The sequence below is a fragment of the Miscanthus floridulus genome, chromosome 7 (assembly GCF_019320115.1).
Source record: "Miscanthus floridulus cultivar M001 chromosome 7, ASM1932011v1, whole genome shotgun sequence".
NCBI lineage: Eukaryota > Viridiplantae > Streptophyta > Magnoliopsida > Poales > Poaceae > Miscanthus > Miscanthus floridulus.
In genome coordinates this window covers 110,607,285-110,629,068 of record NC_089586.1, presented here as the reverse complement: position 1 = coordinate 110,629,068, position 21,784 = coordinate 110,607,285, and the positions used below count along the sequence as shown (strand labels likewise).

At 43.2% G+C, this 21,784-nt stretch overlaps 1 protein-coding gene and 1 pseudogene across 1 annotated transcript; both read left to right on the top strand.

Moving 5' to 3' along the window:
* The first annotated feature begins 98 nt into the window (after positions 1-98).
* On the top strand, positions 99-6,196 carry LOC136467556 (uncharacterized; annotated as a pseudogene).
* A 171-nt stretch (positions 6,197-6,367) lies between these two features.
* On the top strand, positions 6,368-10,017 carry LOC136467559 (soluble inorganic pyrophosphatase). Its single transcript, XM_066466312.1, has 9 exons — positions 6,368-6,500; positions 7,339-7,431; positions 7,631-7,659; positions 8,375-8,440; positions 8,780-8,887; positions 8,965-9,030; positions 9,257-9,377; positions 9,481-9,562; positions 9,698-10,017. The coding sequence occupies exons 2-9, from the start codon at positions 7,341-7,343 to the stop codon at positions 9,738-9,740; spliced, it is 606 nt and encodes a 201-aa protein (XP_066322409.1). The 5' UTR covers positions 6,368-6,500; positions 7,339-7,340; the 3' UTR covers positions 9,741-10,017.
* Positions 10,018-21,784: the final 11,767 nt, after the last annotated feature.

Here is a 21,784-nt window from a genome sequence, read left to right as displayed (position 1 = left end):
GATCTTAGGTCACGCGTAAATTAGTAATGGGCCCATATCCAAGCAACAGACAAATCGTAAACAAATAAAAACTCTCTGACAATTTAGTAGGCATCTTGAACTTTCCTTACCGAAGTTTTGTAAGGTTCACAGAATGATAAAATGGTGAGAAAGAATAGATCAGTGTTAGGAAGTCATAGCACAATATTTTACAGCTGGTAGATCCTACATAAGCTGTCTCCTTTAAATATAGGTTTTATGTTCCTAGGAATATATGACGATCTTTGGAATAAGTGACCTAGGTAATGGGGAAGAATGGCTTCTTCCTCTCTCCTTTGGTTTCTTCTAGAAGAGGACAAGAATGCCAACAGGCGAACAGTAAGGATGTGTTTTTTCTTGTCTTCCTTCTTAGCTGTCTCCCTATAACTCTTGCTTTTGCCCTTCATTTGGCTCTGCAACTGTGGGTGTTTGAAGAATGCCATATTCTTTTTCCTTGAGGTAACTACCTTTCTGGTTCATCTTTGATTCATAGAATTGATGAAGATTTGCACCACATGTTTCCTTAGCCTGAGTTTTGATCTTAAGAATAGAAAGGAATGATGCTTTGATTTTGATTCTATATACTTTATGTTCTGTACATTTTGGTCACAATAACTAAGATACGTGCTAATCCATCATCCATAAAAACCGTAACATATGCATATACATTAACATGCTATCCGAACTTAGAAAGTAGTAGATCATTTACTTCAAATCCGGACACAAACTATAAGCATAATTCTTGCTTTTAGTAAGACACCCTCCTTGGTGAATAGCACAGTTAAATCCCACCATCTCTGTTTTCGCATGTAGATTGTTTGGGCATGTCTCATTTGAAATCTGGAGTAGTTTCCCTATATGGGAGCCTGTTTCTTGTTCTACACACAAAGTTTCAGAATCTTCAGCTAGTTCACATAAATTGTCATGATGATTTGCTGGTTTTATTCCTTTCTTTCCATCCTGATTTTCTCTTGAACATCTAATTTGTTTGATTGATCACATAAAAGGGCCACCTGTTGCAGCTTATGTATTATTCATGAATACCATGAAGCTTATGGGTAAGGTTTACAACAAGTATGTTATATTTCATAATTCAGATTTTAGTCATTTTGCAATTAAAAGAAAATAATTATTCAATAGTTTTATCATTCATCTGAAATGAACTGAAAGGTGAATTTGGATCTTATACTTCTAGAAGCGTAGCCCATGATGAATCTTGTTTTCCTTACTAATTTAACTATGCCAACATTTTGAACTTGAATTTGGTTATACCTTTTATTTTCTTGACATTACAATATTGCATATTTTGTGAATCACAGGGATTTCAAGTAATCAAGTATGCTATCTGCACAGAGCAACTCAGGGCATAATAGGCATTCTCGCAATGATGCTTCCACAAAGCACAAAAGTGGCTATGAACCTTCAGACACAGAAACTGAGTGGCATGAAAGCCCTTGGAATGATGGAGCATTGACATCAGAGAGGAGTCGTCTTCCTAAAGATCGTGGTAGGAATAACCAAGTTGGAACTAGGAGGCAAAATATATCTCCTAACCCCACAAGAGATTATCATGCTGAGAAAACTTCAAACTTGAGATACAGTCATACTCCTCCGAGGGTCACAGAACAAAGGCGCCATCCTTCTCCATTTGCGGCTGTGAAGAATGAATCACGTAAGAAGAGCAGCCGGACGCCTCCCAGATTCCGTTCTTCTATGGAAAGCTTTAGTAGATCATCAATTAAGGCAAGGTTTTCCCGCAATCGTTCAATTTCTACACCGAAACTACGGCCACAAGAGAAGGAACATCCTGCTAGAGCTCCTGCATTTCCTGGCAGTAACCCGGTCTCAACACATCCAGAAAGAGAAGTTGCTGATAATATTGAAGAAGATTCACATGCAGAAAATTGTTCCCAGGAGATCAATGAGTTGATTGCAAATGGCAAGTTACCTAATTCCAGATATAATGAGTATGCTTTTACGAGCACAGAGTCGATACCTACAGGTGATATCTTCTTCTCCCGTGATTGCAGGGCCCCACTTGAGAAAAGATCAACAAAGCAAAACAATATTGACCAGTCATTTACCTCTGACTCAAATGTCCATGCTGAGAATGATGGCACTATTACTCAAAGTAATTTGGGCCAGCCATCACAATTTGTTTCAGCTCGGACATGTGTTTCACGCACAACTACAAAATCCAGTTATGCTACTGGTCGCCACTACCAGATAAGCAGCACCACCACTTTGAGTAGCCCATATAGCAATGGCAGATTAAGTGGGGAGAGTGGAAAGTTTAGTGAAATCACTGGGAAACTAGTTGGAGGCGTCATGAAATTCACATCCAGCAAGGTGCAAAATGATGCGTGGCTTCCATGTATGACAGGGAAGGCATGTCGGAAATCAAGAACGTCGAACAACAAAAAAAAATGATGAATCTGAATCAAGTTTCATTCAGAAGGCACTTGTCGTTGAGAAGATTAGACTTTTGTGGGCTGATAAGTATCGTCCACGAAATTTAAATAGATTTACTTGCCACAGGGAGCAAGTTCAGCAGCTTAAACAATCGGTAACCTTTCTGACTTCTTCCCTAGCTAAGTGTGTTTTATCTATTATGAACTGTGTTTTCATAAACGCTAAACAGTAGACAGTCGGTCACCCTTTGCTGTTTAAACAGTAAATGGTGGTCAATCATGTTGTAAAAGGTCCATTACATAGGAGAAAACAGCCTTTTAGGCTATCAGGCGAACAATGATTATAAACTTATAGTTGTTGCCTTGCTTTAACAAAGTATTTATCGTCTGTTTCTGGTATTTTCACGGCGCAATGAGTTAAATTGTTTCGGTTTGTCCTACCTGCCATTTTTATCATAGTGTTCAAAGTTGGTGCTCTTGTCTTCTAAACATTAAGTATTCTGTTGTGACAGGTCTCCATGGAATTTTGCCCACATATTATTTTCAAAGGTCCTCCGGGATCAGGAAAGAGATCTTTGTGCAGAGCTGTCCTCACCGAAATTTTTGGCGATTCCTCTCTGAATGTACAAACTTAAATACCAAATATGAAAATTTCTGTTAGTATATATACTCAGCACAGATTTCATCAAGTGTTTCGACTTTTCCAGGTCTCTCACTATTTGAAGAGCTGCAATGGCCAGGTCTGTTCTGTCATTAATGCTTATTGCTACCTTTTACTTTTAGGACAATGTACCAATAGTTGACACGGGAAATTGTTTCTGTAGTTTTTCCATTGATTCTTACCAGTCAACATTAATCTTTTAAAAAGAGCATGACATAAAGTAGTTATGTTTCTTGAGTTCAAGTGAGCAAAGGTTTCCATGATGCTGCAGGGGTCCGTATCTGTGCCTATTCTCGTCCCAGTTTCATCCAGCAGTCACCATGTGGAACTCCACATGAGGTTTCAATCCAAGAACGCCAGATATGCTTTGATGACTCTAGCAAATGAAATGTCGGATAAGTGTAAAATCACTGAGCCAATTGTGAGAAAGAGCTTTAAAGGTATAATTCACTCTCTGCAGTTCTGCAACATTGTTCATTGACATGCCATTTCATTTGAATCATTAATAACATGATTCTTTGTTCCAGTAATTGTTCTCTATGATGTTGATAAAGTCAGCGAAGATAACCAGCGTCTGATAAAATGGATAATCGATTCCTCCTCTGATGCATGCAAGATAATAATGACTTGCCAAGATGAATCTAATCTCCTAGATTCTATAAAGAGTCGTTGCAAGATTATTTCAATTGGTGTGCCCAGTACACGTGAGGTGAGTTTTCATTTTAGTAATAAGCCAGGACTTATATGTTAGATTTTTTTTTGATGGAAATGGCAGGAGCTCTGCCGCTCAATTAAGTTAGGAAAAGTTATATGTTAGATTTGATCAACTATAAATCTGAAATTCATAAGACATGCGATAATTATTCAGCTTTATTAGTATGTTACTTTCATTTGACATGGGAAAACTTATTCTAGATAAATGGCATTGAACATAAATATTTTCTTAATAGTTTAGAACCACTTATTAACATTTTAATATTTCTGTCAGGTGGTAGATATCCTTACCTATATATCAAAAAAAGAGAGTTTTGATCTTCCTACAAGTTTTGCTACTGCCATTGCAAATCAATCCAGGAAGAACTTGAGGGAGGCTATATTGGCTTTGGAGGCATGTAAAGCCAACAAGTACGATCGTAGTGTTCCTCTAGCATGAAAAGTTCATAATTTCCTATCAATCTATATCGTATTTCACTAGTATCTGATTTTTGTTTTTGCTTCCCTTTCAGTTTACCCAGTTATCCCTTCATCGATGGACAAGCTATACCACTAGGATGGGAGGATGTTCTGGAGGAACTTGCAGCAGAAATTTTGGATGATCCTGCTCCTAAAAGGTCTGACTGTAGAATTAGAAGAATTTTAACTGTTGAATGTTCATATTATCCTTTTGTTGATTGGGAGGCTACGATGAATATACTGTTTGGTGACTTATTATCTGCCATTATGTGCGACAGTTTGTGTGATTGCATCCTACTAGTCCATTTGCATAACAGATGGAAAAAAAATGTGTAGGTTATTTCTGGCACGAGGCAAGCTCCAAAAGCTCTTGGTGGAATTTGTACCTCCTAAACTAATACTCCAGGTAAATTATGCAAACTAGATATTATTATTGTATTGTTGTTACTCCAGGTAAATTATTGTTATTCTTTATTTATTTATTTTGTGCTTCAGGGATACTATTATCTCAACAGAGATAACTATGCATATGAACTTCATTCTCGAATCTCTTGCAGAAGCTCGTAGAACTCTTCCTGAAGGGAATTCAGACTGGCGTGAAGAGAGAAGTCTATTATTGGCATGCCTACTATGTGAGTTTGGTTTTCGTACATTCAGTTTAGCATGCACTTCCCTGGTGAGCTATTTTATAACAATATAAGAGAACAATGAATTTCAGGATAAGAGGTTGCCTGTTGGTGCAAGTGCTCTGCTTAAATTGGAAGGTAATTTCTTTTCCTGCATTCCAATAACTAGTGCTTGTAGTACTAGAAAGTTGCTTTTGTATTTCGGGCACCTGTCACGGGGTATATTATTGGTTGGTGGCTAGTGATTAGACTCGCTTTTGAACCTACATTTCATTTGAGTTGCTATCGGGAAAGGCATATTGTGAGTGCATTTATGTGCCGTCTTCCATTGGCTTTGCCAATCACTGGAATTCCCTGAAGTATCTTTTTCCCTTGTTCAGAATTTGTTGCCAAGTTCATGAGCATCCACCGGAAAAGCCTGTCACATGAGCCCAAGATTCCTAAGGTGGCGCCGTGAGAATTGATAGAGCATGTCCTCGTGCTTCGGCCGTGTCGAAATCCTGTTTGTGGTGGTGGTTACTGGTTACCTGCTTTATATTCACCTTGTGTGTCAACTGTTATGGTTCATCTTTTTTCTCGTTCTATGGTACATATGCTGCTACTGTGCAGGGACGTAGCCAGCGGTGGGGCTAGGGGGGCTTCATCCTGAGCACATGGAGTTTTCCTAAGTCCTCTCTTTAAATTTTATGCATACATGTATTAGGTAGGAGGGGCTAAGGTTAAGAGAAAATAAAAAACCTCTATTTCTTCCTAAATTTTTTTTGTGGCTTCGTCACTGCTACTGTGTGTCCAGCAGAATAAATGTCTATACGGCTATACCTTCTGTGTGGCAATATCTTGTTGCAAAAGTATGGAAGCAGACGTATAATAACCTTTTGATTGGAAGTAGTAGAAGTACATGGATGGGCCGCCCGACAAATGCAGCACGCGGCACGCCACGCTTTTTGCTGGGCTGCTACGGGCCTGACGGCCTTATGGGCTTATCCGTGTGGTGAGGCTGCCACTAGCCGACATGTGTGGCGTGCCAGTTCTGTGCGGGGTGGGACCAGTTGGAGGCAGCTCGCCCGGGCCCCTCCTAGAAGGCTCCAAGCCCCGGAATGGAACCCGCGACTGTACCTGTACGGACGGACGTCGGCGTCTCCGGTCCACGCCCGCGGTGAACGAGGTCTACCCACGTCGAGCGCCCGATTCCCAATCCCAAGTATATTCCTTTCCCGGCGTGGCGTGGGACGGGAATCAGATGCGGTGCCGGTGCGCGCGCCTCCCCTCCCCACCTCAGCTTCCACTCCACCCTGCTTCCACTGAAGCGTTATCCCTCGCGTGGCGCGATCGGCACCGCCCACGTACCCGTCGCGCGGCCATCGGACGGCCTGGGAACAGGGAGTCGAGGGGACGCCAGGGCCCACCCGTCGCCAAAAAGCGAAGTCCTATGCTGCCGCCGGAAGCCAGGAAAATATCACATCGATTCGAGCCAGCCAGCCAGCCCGGAGCGCTGGACAGCGGCAGCGAACTCGAGGCCGTCGCTCCGCCACCTCGCACTCGCCTGTCGCCTCTTCTCGCTTTCGCCACCAGGGCAGGGAAGGGAGGGACGGGACCTCCCGATCGACTCCGGTGAGTGGCTAGGGGCCCCTCCTGTTTCCGTCCGATCCGTCGCTTGCTCGTGCTTCTCACCTTCTGATGGCGTTCGTTTCTTGGGGGCGTCGTGCTGTACGATAGCATTTTCTTCGTCTCTTGCCTGCCCTAAGCGCCCTCGTGTGTTCTTTTTTCCGCTTCTGTGTGGCTTTGAAGTTACTCAGAAGAAAGAACTTTTCTGCGTTCCCAATTTGTTGACTGTCCACGGCTACAAAATTTAATCAGTTTCTGATTAGAATTTTTTTTTCTCCCTCGGCATGACAACAGAGCGAGAAACCAAGAACTTCTTTGTTCAGTTATTAGTCACTTAGCCGTGACCGTGAGGCCATGGATATGGTGCTAGTATTTTTGGTGTACAATTGTGTAAATTGGTTGCTAAAGTCTAGTTAGGCATTGCATGTTGATCTTAAGCAGGCAATACAGATTGAAGCGATCCTTGTTCTGAAAATTGGGGAATTGTGTCATTTGGGTACAAGTATGCTGAGATCAGGGACGGTGAGCTAGACCGAATAGTTGAGATGGGTAAAGTTGCATATACACAAAGGACAACGAGGTTCGGCGTGATCGGAACTGCTACTTCCGGCTGCAGTTGCAGCTTTGCCGCTTCCAGTTCACTTTGCTATTGCTGCTGGCTGGCTGGTCCTTTGCAGCTGCAGCTGCAGCAGCAATCTGAACCGATTAGATCCGTTATTATTTGATTTGATTACCTATATTGTTTGAGCACATACTCTATAAAGTGGCGAAAACTATTTAACTTGCCTCTTATGGTCCTTGAATTATAGAATTCCTGAATTAATGAAATTGTTTTAAATCATAGCCATGGCTGGACCTGGTGTTCTCAATGAACGTATCCTTTCTTCCATGTCCCAGAAACATGTTGCTGCTCACCCATGGCATGATTTGGAGATAGGTACTAAACACTTCTTCCCTCACCAAGGATATACTCCTATCATTTTGCTATGCTTGTTTCATAGACTATGATATTGTCACCTTTCCATTCCCTGATTCCCTTATGGTGTAAGAATATCAAAATGCACTAGTGTTGTGCTCTGCTCTATAAGTGATTTGTTGTTTTGTATTTGCCTTACCGTGTACACTTTCAAATGCAGGACCAGGGGCTCCTGAAGTGTTCAATTGTGTAAGTTTACAGTTTACTAGTAAATTTACAAATATGGTTGGTGTTCTGAATTCTGATCTTACTGATGGATAGCAATTTAAAGCTTTTATCTTCATACTTCCATTAAACTTGCCTGGTTAGCAGTTGTGGACTCCACATTTTATAACCTCCCTACATATATTAGGTCTATTGAAACTTGTGGGACAACATCCTCAGGATTTTTTAATTTGCACATCATTTTGGCTGTGATATGAATATATGATGTAGTGGTACAAACATGTCTCAAACTGTCTTGTATTACGGATACATGATGTTTCAAGTTGTATTATTTGGGTATAGTACTCCCAATCAATGGTTTTGTATAAACCAGCTATACACATACTAGTCATCTAGTAAAAAAAGGGTGTACCCAGTGCAGAGAGCTCCCACTCTGTGCGGGGTCTGGGGAAGGGTGTTAGTGGCAAGCCTTACCCTCGCCTGTGCAATGCGGGGAGACCGCGACTCGAACCCGGGACCTTCCGGTCACAGGCGGTAAGACTCTACCGCCTGCACCAGGCCCGCCCTTCACTAGTCGTCTAGTAGATACTAGATATTATTTCTTGCAGCCGGGACTCCTTTATTTACCTGTCTTTAGCTGTGATGCTGAAATAAAGCATATCTGAAACCTATCTTATCATGTACTTGCTTGATTCCTATAAAGTAAGTTTACATGCGCATTTTTTTTTTCAATTGTCAGGTGGTTGAGATTCCTAGAGGCAGCAAGGTTAAGTATGAGTTGGACAAGGCATCTGGTCTGATCAAGGTGAGGTCCTATTTCATGTTCAGCACATTGGTTTTGTTTCGGTATTTCTTAATTTCAAATCACTTAGTAATTATATGCACCATATACTCCCTATTGGATAGGGAACAGCATTGCTGAAATCTAGTTGATGTGTGTGCCTAAGCCAAGAGGCAATTGGCACTGCTCCATACAGAATGCAATCTTTATTTCAAATCAAAGGAATAAAAAGGACATGTCTTAATAATGTGTTATTAACAATATTTCTGTGACCGTTAGTAACACCTAGGATTAAGGTGTGCTTGCTTGCTACATCTTGTTTTTTCACATTGACAGTAGGTAATCGGAGATTACTTGTTACAGGTGGACCGTGTCCTTTATTCCTCTGTTGTTTACCCACATAACTATGGTTTCATTCCACGCACACTCTGTGAGGATAGCGACCCCATGGACGTCCTCATACTGATGCAGGTATTTAATGTATGTAGCGTTTCGATAGCCTTCCATTATCAGCTTTACTCTAACATTGTGTGCTCTTTTTCTGGAAGGAACAAGTTGTCCCTGGGTGTTACCTGCGAGCTCGTGCTATTGGGCTCATGCCTATGATCGATCAGGTCTAGTCTCTCCATCACCTGATCGCATAGTGTTTGCTCTGTTTTACCTTTGGCTATGGGCTATTGCGCTGTGTTCTTCCATGTAATTTTGATATCACTTGATGTGTCAGTTTTGACCAAGCCACCATAAGACCTTTCTATAGAATATAACAGTTCCCCTTGTAAATTAGTTCTACCCCAAGGCTGAATTTTTGCATCTTATTTAATCATTGTTCAACATTACTAGGGCGAGAAAGATGATAAGATTATAGCAGTCTGTGCTGATGACCCTGAATTCCGTCACTACAAGGACATCACGGACCTCCCCCCACATCGCCTTCAAGAGATCCGCCGCTTTTTTGAAGATTGTATGTTCTTAAACTGTATCCACAGCTTGTTCCTAGTGTTACACTACAGATCATCAAATGCAGTAACTAGAGTCCAATCGTTATATTTCTGCCGTGTTTACAGATAAAAAGAATGAAAACAAAGAGGTTGCAGTCAATGAGTTCCTCCCAGCGAAAGATGCCATCAACGCAATCAAGTACTCGATGTGAGTTTTCTAAAACACTCTGGCATATATGTTACTACTCTATACTAGCTTGCTTTGATACTATTCTATACAGGACAATAATTTGTGTGTTATCAAAACAGAGCTCACAAAATCAGTTTGGATGTTATACTGCAGGGACCTATATGGCTCATACATCATTGAAAACCTGAGGAAGTGATCTCCAGCTGCTTGATTGTGGATGCTACATCATTTTCTCAACAGCTCATCGAGAGTACCCTAGTACGACATATGTTAACACGCACGAACTGGAATCATGACCAAGGGATATTACCTTCTGTTCATGTTGAAACAATCAGCAGTGCCTTTATTTCCATTATATGCCATGTCAAATCAAGGCACTTGGCCCTGAAATCTTTGTGGTCAAGTCAAACCAGCACTTTGACAGAACGATTGCTGGATGCCTGGATTACTGTTACATAAATTCCCATTTGCTGAACTTTTTTTCTCGAATACGCAAAAGATTTAATTAAGAAGAAAAGTTTAACCGTAACGAAACGCTTCTAATGAGCGCGTTAGGTGGTCTTACCTAGCAGACTATCAAACTTTGATATTACATAAAAGGTAAACAACTGAACTAAGAGCACCACAACCACCTACGGAGCTCTCCGCTGCTGGCTGCGCGATCCTACTCCGCCATCCAAGAAGAGCGCTCTTCTACCAGCCCTATTGTTGTCGTTGGGAAGAGCTCATCTAGAGCTGCCACGTGGCTCGACGTCAAGTTTCCTCCGAATATGACGTCGTATGTTCCCTTGGACGCAGATGAAACTGGAGCCGTCGGCAGCACCATGCCCATCCTCTGCATGAGGAGTATCTCGCCCCGCTTGGAGGTCGGTATGTGCGCCAGTGGTTGAGCGGCAATCCGCCTATCCTGATTGGTAGGGGCCACTTGGTTGCCGCCTTCTGCCTTGGCGGAGTGGCGAGTAAGGGCGACCTTCGCTTGAGCTACAACTCCTCGGTAAACCTTACGAGGCGCCGCGCGGCATGGGCGTCGTGTCGCTGGGGTTGGACGTGGCTTGGCTATCCAGTTGTCCGTCCTTCGTCGGTGTAGAAGGATCGGGTGTGGCATCTCCCCTGGCGCCTCGGTGCCCGTGACAACGGGCTGTCCCCTCTGTGGAGCGTGCCCTGCATAGGCGATGACGGAGGCGGGTCCGTCGTGCACTGAGGAGCCGTCATCGGAGAACTGATGTCCACTAGCGAAGCTTGAACCTCCTGAGAGGCGGCTGCGTAGCCTACAGCAACCCAAGTGCTGATGTGGCCTCCTATCGGCTCACGACGAGGCAGGCGGCAAACTCGTCCAGCATCGGGTCCTGTGCCCTCACACAGCGCCTGCACCAGCGGATCTGACTCGAGGAAGCGGCGTGCGGCAGTCGAAGCAGTGGCATCGTCGGCAGGCACGCCCATCCTGATGTCCGGCGTCGGCTCACCCCGGCGCCGTCAGCGTCATCGTCTCCGGCTTGGACGGATACCGTCAGCGCCACCCATGGCACCCTACACGGTCACATCCTGGGTGCCGAGGGGAGCGTGCTGGGAGGCCGGTGGGTTCTCGGCACGAGCCAAGCGACGAGGCAGGCCACCACCCTTTGGCGCCGACTTGGACCGCTTGCACTCCTTGGCGAGGTGGCGGTATCCGTGGCAACGCCGTGGCAACCGGCAAGTCACGACACAGTGCGAGTATGAGAGGCAGTTACGGTGCGAGTACGAGAGGCAGTTGAAGCATCTATCGTGAAACTCTGCTTATTATGAGATGCACCCTATTTACCGTGAACTTAGTATGTCTTATCTTTTGGTGTCAGTTCAAGAGATGCCTAGGACTCATCTGAAGCATTACTGTTATGAGGCACTCTTTGGCATAACTTTTGCTTGCGCCGAATATAGCTATTTGTCGGCGAGAAACTGCTTCAGTTCAGTCATGGCTTGTGCCTACTAGCCAGAGCCATCGCAGAAATAAGCCATTTGGTTGAGTTCTGCGTGTTTCTTGTTACGAAATGGTGCCTGCCAATAGACACCTATTCATGGGTGATCTCATTAGATGTGCAGTTTGGATTAGGATTAGCATAGCAGTTAATCTCGTCACCAAGGGGCCTATCCTTTGGTGAACGATTTTCTCTTGGAGACACCCCTCAAATGTATATAATCCCCTTTACAGATCAATGAAAAGTGGTTGTTCCAAAATCTTGCTCATTTTTCATTCACTTTCAACACGTCATCAGCACTACTCTACTGGACAAGAGAAAGAGAACGACGACGATAGAGGCACATGCCTTTGAACCCCCATCGGTAAGCATGGCAAGGATTGACTTACCATCGCATGTTGTTCGTCAACTGTTCTTCGCCCTTCGCCGCGTCGGTGGAGTTCGTCGTGGCCTGATCCACCACCACGGCCACCATGGACAACGCCGCAGCGTCTTCGAGCGCCTTGGGCCTTGTGTTCGCCGCAACAGTGCCCATGGTCATGGCCATGGTTCTTTCGGCCGCCTCTTCGACTCCGCTGTTCGTGGCTTCCGTTCCAATGCTGTACCTCGCCGCCAATGGACTCCTGTTCGTGGCTGCCATGCTTCTCCTCCGCGTGATCTTCATCTGCAGAGCTAGCCACCATCTCCTCACCTTGGCTTGGATGGTGCCGGCCCCAGCAACGCTGAGCCTCCAGCGGTTGAAGCCCCGGTGCCACCAGCGGTTGAAGCCCCGACGCCACCAGTCGTGGAAGCCCCGGCGCCGCCCGTTGATGAAGTGGTTGCCGAGCCTGTCGCCGCGTATGTCCCCATGGAGCCAATATCGCTAGCACCGGCACCGCCTCGCTACTGGTGTGACTTCTGCAAGGAGTACACGTTGATGCCACACACGCTGGAGTACAACTACTCGCTGCCATCGCCCACACCGGTCGATCTGACCCAAGTGGCGACTGACAGTGGCATGCCCGACGGCGTCCTCAATCCTTGGATCTTCAACACCGTCTCCACGCCGATGCTCCAGCAAGTGGCCAAGTGAAGACCGAGGACGAGGACATGGTGGCTGCCCCCGGCGTCGGCAACCTCTTCAACCCCAGCGGCACGCGCGCGGCCAGGACCGGCGTCCCGCTGTACAGCTTCATCGAAGCGGCTGGCCCCTCAGCTCCTCCTCCGACGGTGACCCCGACACTGGCTTTTCCGCCCACGACTCACGCGGAAGTCACTGCACGCATGAAGGCGAAGGCCCTCCCGGGTCCTCCTCCGGCAGAGATGCTGCCGACCCCGACGCTCCGACGCCTCCTTGGCTGCAAGACGGCGGTAGTGGACAGGCGCCCCAGCCTCCGTCGCACCGGCGCCTGGAATCCGGTGGATCTCGGCCTCCCAAGCGCGGAGGTGCTGAACATGGCCGTCGGCGGCAACAGCTTCTACTCCCCCGACGAGGGGGAGTCTTCCTCGACCTAAAGATGGCGAGCTCAAGCGGCGCAAGGGAGAGGAGCGGCGAGGTGATTTTTGCGGCGGCGGCATCCTTCAGTCAAGCGACGGCGGTGGTTCCTGGCCTCTGTGGCTGCGGGAAACCCTAACCGCCCGACCAGGCCTTTAATGGCCCGTGCAAATGGGCCGGCGGCCCAAGGCTTGTGCCCTGCCCCTCCATCCACTCCCTTGTGCTTGCCTGCATGGGCTTTTCTGGGCCCAAATTCGATGTTGGCTTTGTTTCCAGTTCCAATCGGTCCAGCTGACTTAGTGCCTATTTTATTTATTTTTCAGCATTAATTCGTCAATGACTATGTTAGTCTCTTATAATTATGCGCTATAAAATTAAGTACTCTTATGTTTAGTCGCTGACTTTAACTATAGTTGTACTTGTGATATTTTATCATTGTTAAATATCCATTTATGATATTATTCAAAGTATTTGTCCATATATGTATGGCAAATCCAATAAATAATATCCTTATTATTACGACCATGATCTTGCAAATTATTTATTCATTAATCACTTTTGCAATCAATCATTTTATTTAAGCCCCTTTTTATGCTTTTTGACTTTAAAGCACTACGCGCTTAAATAATGGATGCGACATTTTATGTATATTTTCTCATCAATTATATAACACGCATGTTCCTTATTTGTTTGTTGGCCATACACAAGGTAGCACCACTGTTGCTACTGCGGGATCTACACTAAGTAAACACTTAGTGACTATCCTTAATGTGCGTACCCAACATCACAAATGAGAACATTTGGTCTACATCTTTTCACAAAGATGACTACCATTAATTCGCATTCCTTTTGGCCATACACAAGGTAGCACCATAGTTGTTACTGTGGGATCTACACTAAGTCCACAACTTAGTGACTATCCTCAACGTGCGTATCCAATTCGTTTGCGAATTGACTAAGGTCTATATCATTCTTGATGACTACCTTAAGACGTGTTTATACAACTTGCATAATTACTTGGCATCTACTGTTAATATAGACTATACCCAATTTGAGGTCTACACTTTTATGGTGACTACCTCCATTATTTCATTATGCTCATGAGATCTTTACAACATCAATAATACAAGATTTATCTTGTATCTATCTTGCATCCCATAATTACAACACACCACAACATTTTAATAACTTAAAATGTTTTGATGGTTTGCCTCGTGTAGGATCAATGACCGTCAAAGAGTTTGATTTGCTTACTCTAGACGGCCACAATTATCCCACATGGGCTGTGGACGTAAAGGTTAGTCTTGCGTCCCGTGGACTTTATCGAGCTGTGTTACCACCCAAAGAGGTTGTTGCACCTCTTGATGATCAACATGTATACATGGCCCTATATCTCATTAGGAGCCATATTCATCATGATCTTAAGGCTGAATACTTGTTGGAAGAGAACCCACGAAATCTATGGAATTCTCTTAAGCAACGCTATGAACAATAAAAGTCACTTGTCCTGCCTGCAGCCAGCTATGAGTGGATGCAACTTCGCTTACAAGATTTTATGTTATTCATAGGATTTGCTCAAAGTTGCAATTCTGCGAGAAAGAACCTACAGATACAGATAAAATAGAAAAGACTCTGTCTACTATGCTTCTCTCTGAAAGGATTCTTCAACAACAATACCGTGAAAGGTGTTTCCAGGTTTATTCTGAGCTTATACAAACTTTACTTGAGGTCGAAAAATATTCTGAACTTATGGTTTGGAATAATCAGCAGCGCCCCGTAGGGTCTGCTCCATTGCCTGAAGTACATGCTTACACTCAGAATAAACCCAAATTTGATGGTAGACTTTCTAAGACCCATCCTCAGGGAAATTCCAAGAAAGGTAAAAAACAACGCAGACGCAATAAGAAATCCCAAGCTCGTGTTTCCAACAATGGTAAGAACATTTCCAAACACAGGAATGACAAACATGTGTGTCAGAAGTGTGGTTGTTATAGCCATACTACAAAGAAATGTCGTACCCTAAGTCATCTTGTTGATCTCTACTTAAAGTTTATGGATCGCGAACGTGCTGCACCAGGACAGAAGTATGAAGCCCACTTCAACATTCGACATGACACCACTAGGAATGAGGCTGGTTGTTCGCAACAAGTTCTAATGGAACCAAGCAGCAACAACATACAAGGAGGCGAGGATCTTGCTGATACGGGGAATATGATCGTGGAATATGCATCCAACGACATATTTGGAGACTTTGAATAGGCTCCCAATCCCTTAGATTCTCATGTCTTTATGTCCTAGTGATTATAATAGTTAAAATAATTTATATCCTATGTGTTGTAAATATTTAATAATGTCATCACTATTTGGTTTGAATATCCAATAAATGTAATGTAAACATTTGATATTCAATAAATAAAGTATGTATTATATATATCATCAAAGAGTTTTATATCAAATTCTTTATTTATATATAGTTTCTACGGGGGTCAATCTGATGGAGGAGGAATTATGCCTAGTGGATAGTGGTACCACTAATTCTATACTTAGAGAAACAAAATATTTCCAAACTCTTACAAAAAGATAAGGAAATGTTTTGACAATCGCCGGGCGCGATGCTACAATAGTTGGCTCTGGTCGTGCCACTATTGTACTCCCCATGGGTACCCAAATTACAATTGAGGATGCATTATTATATCTGATTCAAAGCGTACCTTATTAAGTTATAGAGATATCCGTCAAAATGGTTTCCACATTGAAACCCGTGATGACAATAATGAGGAAATTCTCCTTGTTACTAAAAATAGCGGATATGGCAAACAAATTGTTGAGAAAATTCCCTCTTTTCCATCCGGATTGTACTACACATACATCAAACCCGTACCGCATGTTGCGTACAAGGTAATTTTTTAGAATGTTGACGCATTCAAAATTTGGCATGAACGCCTTGGCCATCCTGGTATAGGGATGATGTGGAAAATTATCAGCAATTCTAAAGGTCATGAGTTAAATACCGCTAAATTCTCAAAATCTTCAGATTTTATGTGCACTTCATGCGCTACAGGGAAATTGATCGTACGGCCATCGCCCGTTAAGATCCAAAATGAGCCACTAAAATTTCTTGAACGCATTCAAGGAGATATTTGTGGCCCCATACAACCACCGTCTGGATCGTTCAGGTACTTTATAGTTCTAATAGATGCATCTACTAGATGGTCTCATGTGTGTCTTTTATCCACACTGAAAGCTCTAGTTTGGTTTTGGTGAATTGATGAAACCCTAAGTGCTAACCTAGTTTATCAAGTGATCATGAGATAGGTAGCACACTCCAAATGGTGAAGCAAATGAAGATCATAACATGATGATGATCAAGTGCTTGGACTTAGAAAGAAGAAAGAGAAAAACAAAAAGCTCAAGGCAAAGGTATAAACTATAGGAGCTATTTTGTTTTGGTGATCAAGACACTTAGAGAGTGTGATCACATTCAGGTTTGATAGCCGTACTATTAAGAGGGGTGAATCTCGTATCGGAATGCGGTTATCAAAGTGTCACTAGATGCTCTGACTCATTGCATATGCATTTAGGATCTAGTGGAGTGCTAACACCCTTGAAAATGTTTATGAAAAATATGCTAACACATATGCACAAGGTGATACACTTGGTGGTTGGCACACATGTACAAGGGTGAAGAAGTTAGAGATGAAATGGAGTTAGTCAAAATGATGCTGGCGTCGGTCAAAGGACCGGACGCTGGGTCGCTCAACGATCGGACGCTGAAGGGCTACGTCCGGTCGTGTTGTCGGTCAGCACAGTAAGAAGTCACAGTGTGACCGGACGCGTCCGGTCGGCAAAAGACGGTTTTGGGAGCTTACTGGAAACGACTAGACACTGGGGTTTGAGCGTCCGGTCACTTGTGCCGGAGCGTCCGATCAGTTAATAGCCATTGAGATCTGGCGGCTCAGGTTTAACTTAGAATGACACGTGGCTTACATCGGGCGACCGGACGCTGGATCCAGCGTCCGGTCAACTGGACCGGAGCGTCCGGTCACCATGACTTGTGCCCAGTGAAGGGGTACAACGGCTCTATTTCACAGGGGCTTCTATTTAAGCCCCATGGCCAGCTATAGCTCACACTCTTGGCTATTTACATTGATATAACAACCTTGTGAGCTTAGCCAAAGCTCTCCCACTCATCTCCATCATTGATTCTTCATCTTTGTGAGATTGGGAGAGAATCCAAGTGCATTGCTTTAGTGTTTGCATCTAGAGGCACTTGGTGTTCGTGTTTCGCTGCGGGATTCGCTTGTTACTCTTGGTGGTTGCCGCCACCTAGATGGCTTAGAGCAGCGAGGATCGTCGAGCGGAGGTTGGTGATTATCTCCGGTTCCGATCGTGGTGATTGTGAGGGGTTCTTGACCTTTCCTTGACGGAGAGCCAAAAGGTACTCTAGTGAATTGCTCGTGGCTTGTGTGATCCTCATCTTGTGTTGGTTGTGCGGCACCCTATTGAGGGTTTGACGTGTGAAGCCAATTAGCGCGTGAACCTCCAAGTGAGTGAATCGCCACAATGAGGACTAGCTTGCCGGCAAGCAAGTGAACCTTGGTAAAAATTATTGTGTTCATCATTGATTCCGAGGTGATTGGTCTTCATTGTTATTCATCCTTGTGATTGATTGGTTCTTTCATCTACACGGTGGTATAACTCTCTTGATCACTCTCTTTACTTTACCGTAAACTAGTTGACAAGCTCTTTAGTGTAGCTAGTTGTGAGAGTTTGCTTGCTTGGTTGGTGTGGCTCTTTAGTTAGCCTTTGAGAGCACACTAACATAGGGTAGTGTCATAGCTATTGTGTGAATCGATACTATCTAAACTAGAATTATGGTAGGTGGCTTGCATTTTGAGTAGGCTAGCGTAACACTTGCTTCGCCTCATAATTGTCTAACCTTTTGTTAAGTGTTGTTGTAGAAATTTTTATTAGGCTATTCACCCCCCTCTAGCCATTAGGACCTTTCAAGTGGTATCAGAGCCGAGGTCACCATTATTTAAGGCTTAACAACCTTCGGTGTTAAAATGGCTCAAATCAACAATACCAAGAAGCCACCCTAATTTGATGGCTCAAATTATTCTTATTGAAAGTCAAAGATGACCACGCATATCAAGTCAATCAATAAAAAAGTATAGAAGGTGGTAGAAACCAAAATTGAGATTGAGGATCTAGAAAATCTCACCGCGGCCGAAGAAGTGCTTCTCCAAAATAATGACATTGCTCTAAGTGCCATCCATGATGCAATTGATGTGAGAACATTTGAGCAAATCAAGAATATCTAGATGGCTCATGAAGCTTGGAAGAAATTGGAAGAATCATTTGAGGGCACTCAAGCCGTGAAGGGTGCAAAGGCATATTCTCAAATAGAAGTTTGCAAGCTTCAAGATGAGAGTGTGTCAGACATGTTCCATCGGATGGAAGTGATTGTCAATGATCTCAAAGCACTTGGTGAGAAGATAGAGGACAAGGACTTCTCTAATAAGTTCTTGAGATGTTTGCCCGCAAGATTTGGCATGTTGGTTACCTTACTAATGAGGACCGGTTTAAACACAATGACACCAAACCAAATCTTGGGAGATATCATGATCGATGATGCTTATAGAGATGATGATGAGAAGGAAGAAAAGAGGGAGAAGAAAGATGAGAAGAAGGATGACAAGAAGAAGAGTGTGGCATTCAAGGCCACATCATCCAAGGGGAAAGCTAAGCAAGAAACATCAAGTGAAGAAGATGAATTATGGGATGATGATGATGATGAGAAGATGGCTCTCTTTGTCAAAAGATTTGGCAAGTTTATAGTGAAGAAGGGCTACCGTGCAAGAAGAAAGAAATCTTCATTCAAGAACAAAGAAGAGTCAAGAAGGTGCTTCAAGTGTGGAAGCAAAGATCATCTTGTTGCTCAATGCCCATACAATAGCGACAATGATGATGACAACAAGAAGAACAAGAAGAAGGACAAGAAGGAAAAGAAAGAGAAGAAGGACAAGATGGCATTCAAGAAGAAGAAGGGTGGTTCATATGTAGTCATTTGGGATAGTGATGCTTCCTCAAGTGATGATGATGATGATCGTGATGACAATAAGACCACCAAGAAGAAGGTTCTTGCAAGCATTGCTATCAATGAGAAGCCTTCTCTCTTTGAATCTTCATCATGCTTCATGGCTAAGGCTACTAAGGTACAATCTTGTGATGATGAAAGTGATGAAGAACATGTTAATGATAATGAACATGAAAATAAAAATGATAGTGATAGTGATGATGATGAACCTACTAAGAATGAATTATTTGACATGCTAGAAGATGCTAAAGAATACTTTGACATTAAGAGAAGGGAATGCAAGAGCTTGTATAAGGAGGTAAAAGCCCTTAAGCAAGCCCTTGATGAGCTCAAAGCAACTCATGAGAAGCTAGAGGTAGCCCATGAGAAGCTTGGCAAGGCTCACAAAAAGCTTGAAAAGGCTCATTCCACTTTGCTTAATGAACAAGATAAAAAGAAGCATGTTGAAACGTGTGATGTAGGTGTAACTTGTGATTTAATTGATACATCACTATCTATGTCTATCATCGTTGCTAATACTAACCCTTCTTGTAGCACTTCCACTTCTACCTCATCTAGTAGTGATGGTCCCACTTGTGATGCCTCACTAGTGGTTGAGAATGAGAATCTCAAGAAGGAGGTCACTAAGCTCACTCACACCTTAGCTAAGGCTTATGGTGGTGAGGACCGCTTGCTTATGTGCTTGGGTAGCCAAAGAGCTTCTCTCTACAAAGAAGGATTGGGCTATACCCCCAAGAAAGGCAAGGTGACCTTTGCTCCTCACAAGACAAGTTTTGTGAAGAATAATGGTCGGTTTTGCACTAGTTGCAAGCAAGTTGGTCATAGAGAGCATGAATGCACCAACAAAAGCAAAAATGCTAATGTATCCTCCATTAAGCTTGATTCTTCCTATATGCTTGTTAAGGGTACAAATGGTGTGAAGGCTGAGTTCATTGGTAAACTATGGATGGGCTCAAAGAAGAAAGCCATTTGGGTGCCAAAGAGCTTGGTTACTAACCTTTAAGGACCCAAGCAAGTTTGGGTACCTAAAAGGAATTGATCTTCTTTTGTAGGTCAATTACAAAGCCGGAGGAAGGCATTAGGTTCTTGATAGTGGGTGCACTCAACACATGACCGGTGATGCAAGAATGTTCAACTCAATCAACACCAATGGCAATGATGGTTATGATAGTATCATATTTGGTGATAATGGCAAAGGCAAGGTCAAAGGCTTGGTAAGATTATAATATCAAATGACATGAGCATATCCAATGTGTTGCTAGTAGAGAGCTTAAACTTCAATTTGCTATTCGTGGCACAATTGTGTGATCTTAGATTCAAATGCATGTTTGGGGTAGATGATGTAGAGATCATAAGTGTAGATGGCTCTAACTTGATCTTTAAAGGCTTTAGATATGAGAATCTATACTTGGTTGATTTTAATGCTAGTGAAGCTAAATTATCTACATGCTTATTCACTAAGTCTAGCATGGGTTGGTTATGGCATAGAAGGCTTGGTCATGTTGGAATGAAACAATTGAATATATTGATTAAGCATGACTTAGTTAAAGGCTTGAAAGATGTTGTGTTTGAAAAGGATAAGCTTTGTAGCTCTTGTCAAACCGGCAAACAAGTTGGAAACACCCATCCTAAGAAAAGCATGATGAGCACTAGTAAAGCATTTGAGTTATTGCACATGGATTTGTTTGAGCCAACACAATATACTAGCATCAGTGGAAACAAATATGGCTTTGTGATAGTGGATGATTACACTAGATACACATGGGTATTCTTTCTAGTGGACAAAAGTGATGTGTTTGCAATATTCAAATCATTTGTCAAGGGCATTCACAATGAGTTTAAAACAACCATCAAGAGAGTTAGAAGTGACAATGGTAGTGAGTTCAAGAATACTAGAATTGATGAGTTGTGTGATGAATTTGGAATTAGACATCAATTCTCGGCCAAGTACACACCCCAATCAAATGGCCTTGTTGAGAGGAAGAATAGAACACTCATTGATATGGCAAGGTCTATGCTTAGTGAGTACAATGTGAGTCAATCTTTTTGGGCCAAAGCTATCAGCACGGCTTGCTATTGTAGCAACCGCCTCTATTGTCATCCATTGAAAGAGAAGACACCATATGAGCTCTTGAATGGTAGAAAGCCCAACATTGCATATTTTCGGGTCTTTAGTTGTAAATGTTATATCTTAAAGAAAGGCACTAGATTGGGCAAGTTTGACAAGAAATATGATGAAGGATTCCTACTTGGATATTCCACCACAAGCAAAGCATATAGAATTTGGAATTTGGATAGTGGTGCTCTTAAGGAAGTTTATGATGTTGAAATTGATGAAACCAATGGTTCACAAGTAGAGAATAAGAACTTGGAAGATGTTAGATGCATTCAACTTTCAAATGCCATGAAGAACATGGATATTGGTGAATTGAGGCATAGGCAAGTGAATGATGATGAAGATGATCAAGTGCAAATGCTCTCTAACTCAAATGTGCAAGATGATACAAATCAAGTTAGTGCAAGTGGATCTCATGACGATGAACAAGATCAAGTGGCTAGTACATCATCTCAACCCAATGATCAAGCAAGTGCAAGCAATCAACTTCCAATCCTCCAACCAACCAATATTGCAGCATATGTGCACAAGGTGATACATTTGGTGGTTGGCACACATGAATAAGGGTGAAGAAGTTAGAGGTAAAATGGAGTTGGTC

What these genes read in the sequence shown, in the direction of transcription:
- LOC136467559 (XM_066466312.1), top strand. Translation starts at nt 7,341, where the DNA reads ATGGCTGGACCTGGTGTTCTCAATGAACGTATCCTTTCTTCCATGTCC. An exon ending in ACGTCCTCATACTGATGCAG is followed by an intron (nt 8,888 to 8,964) that starts GTATTTAATGTA and finishes TTTTTCTGGAAG; the next exon opens with GAACAAGTTGTCCCTGGGTG. An exon ending in CCGCCGCTTTTTTGAAGATT is followed by an intron (nt 9,378 to 9,480) that starts GTATGTTCTTAA and finishes CCGTGTTTACAG; the next exon opens with ATAAAAAGAATGAAAACAAA.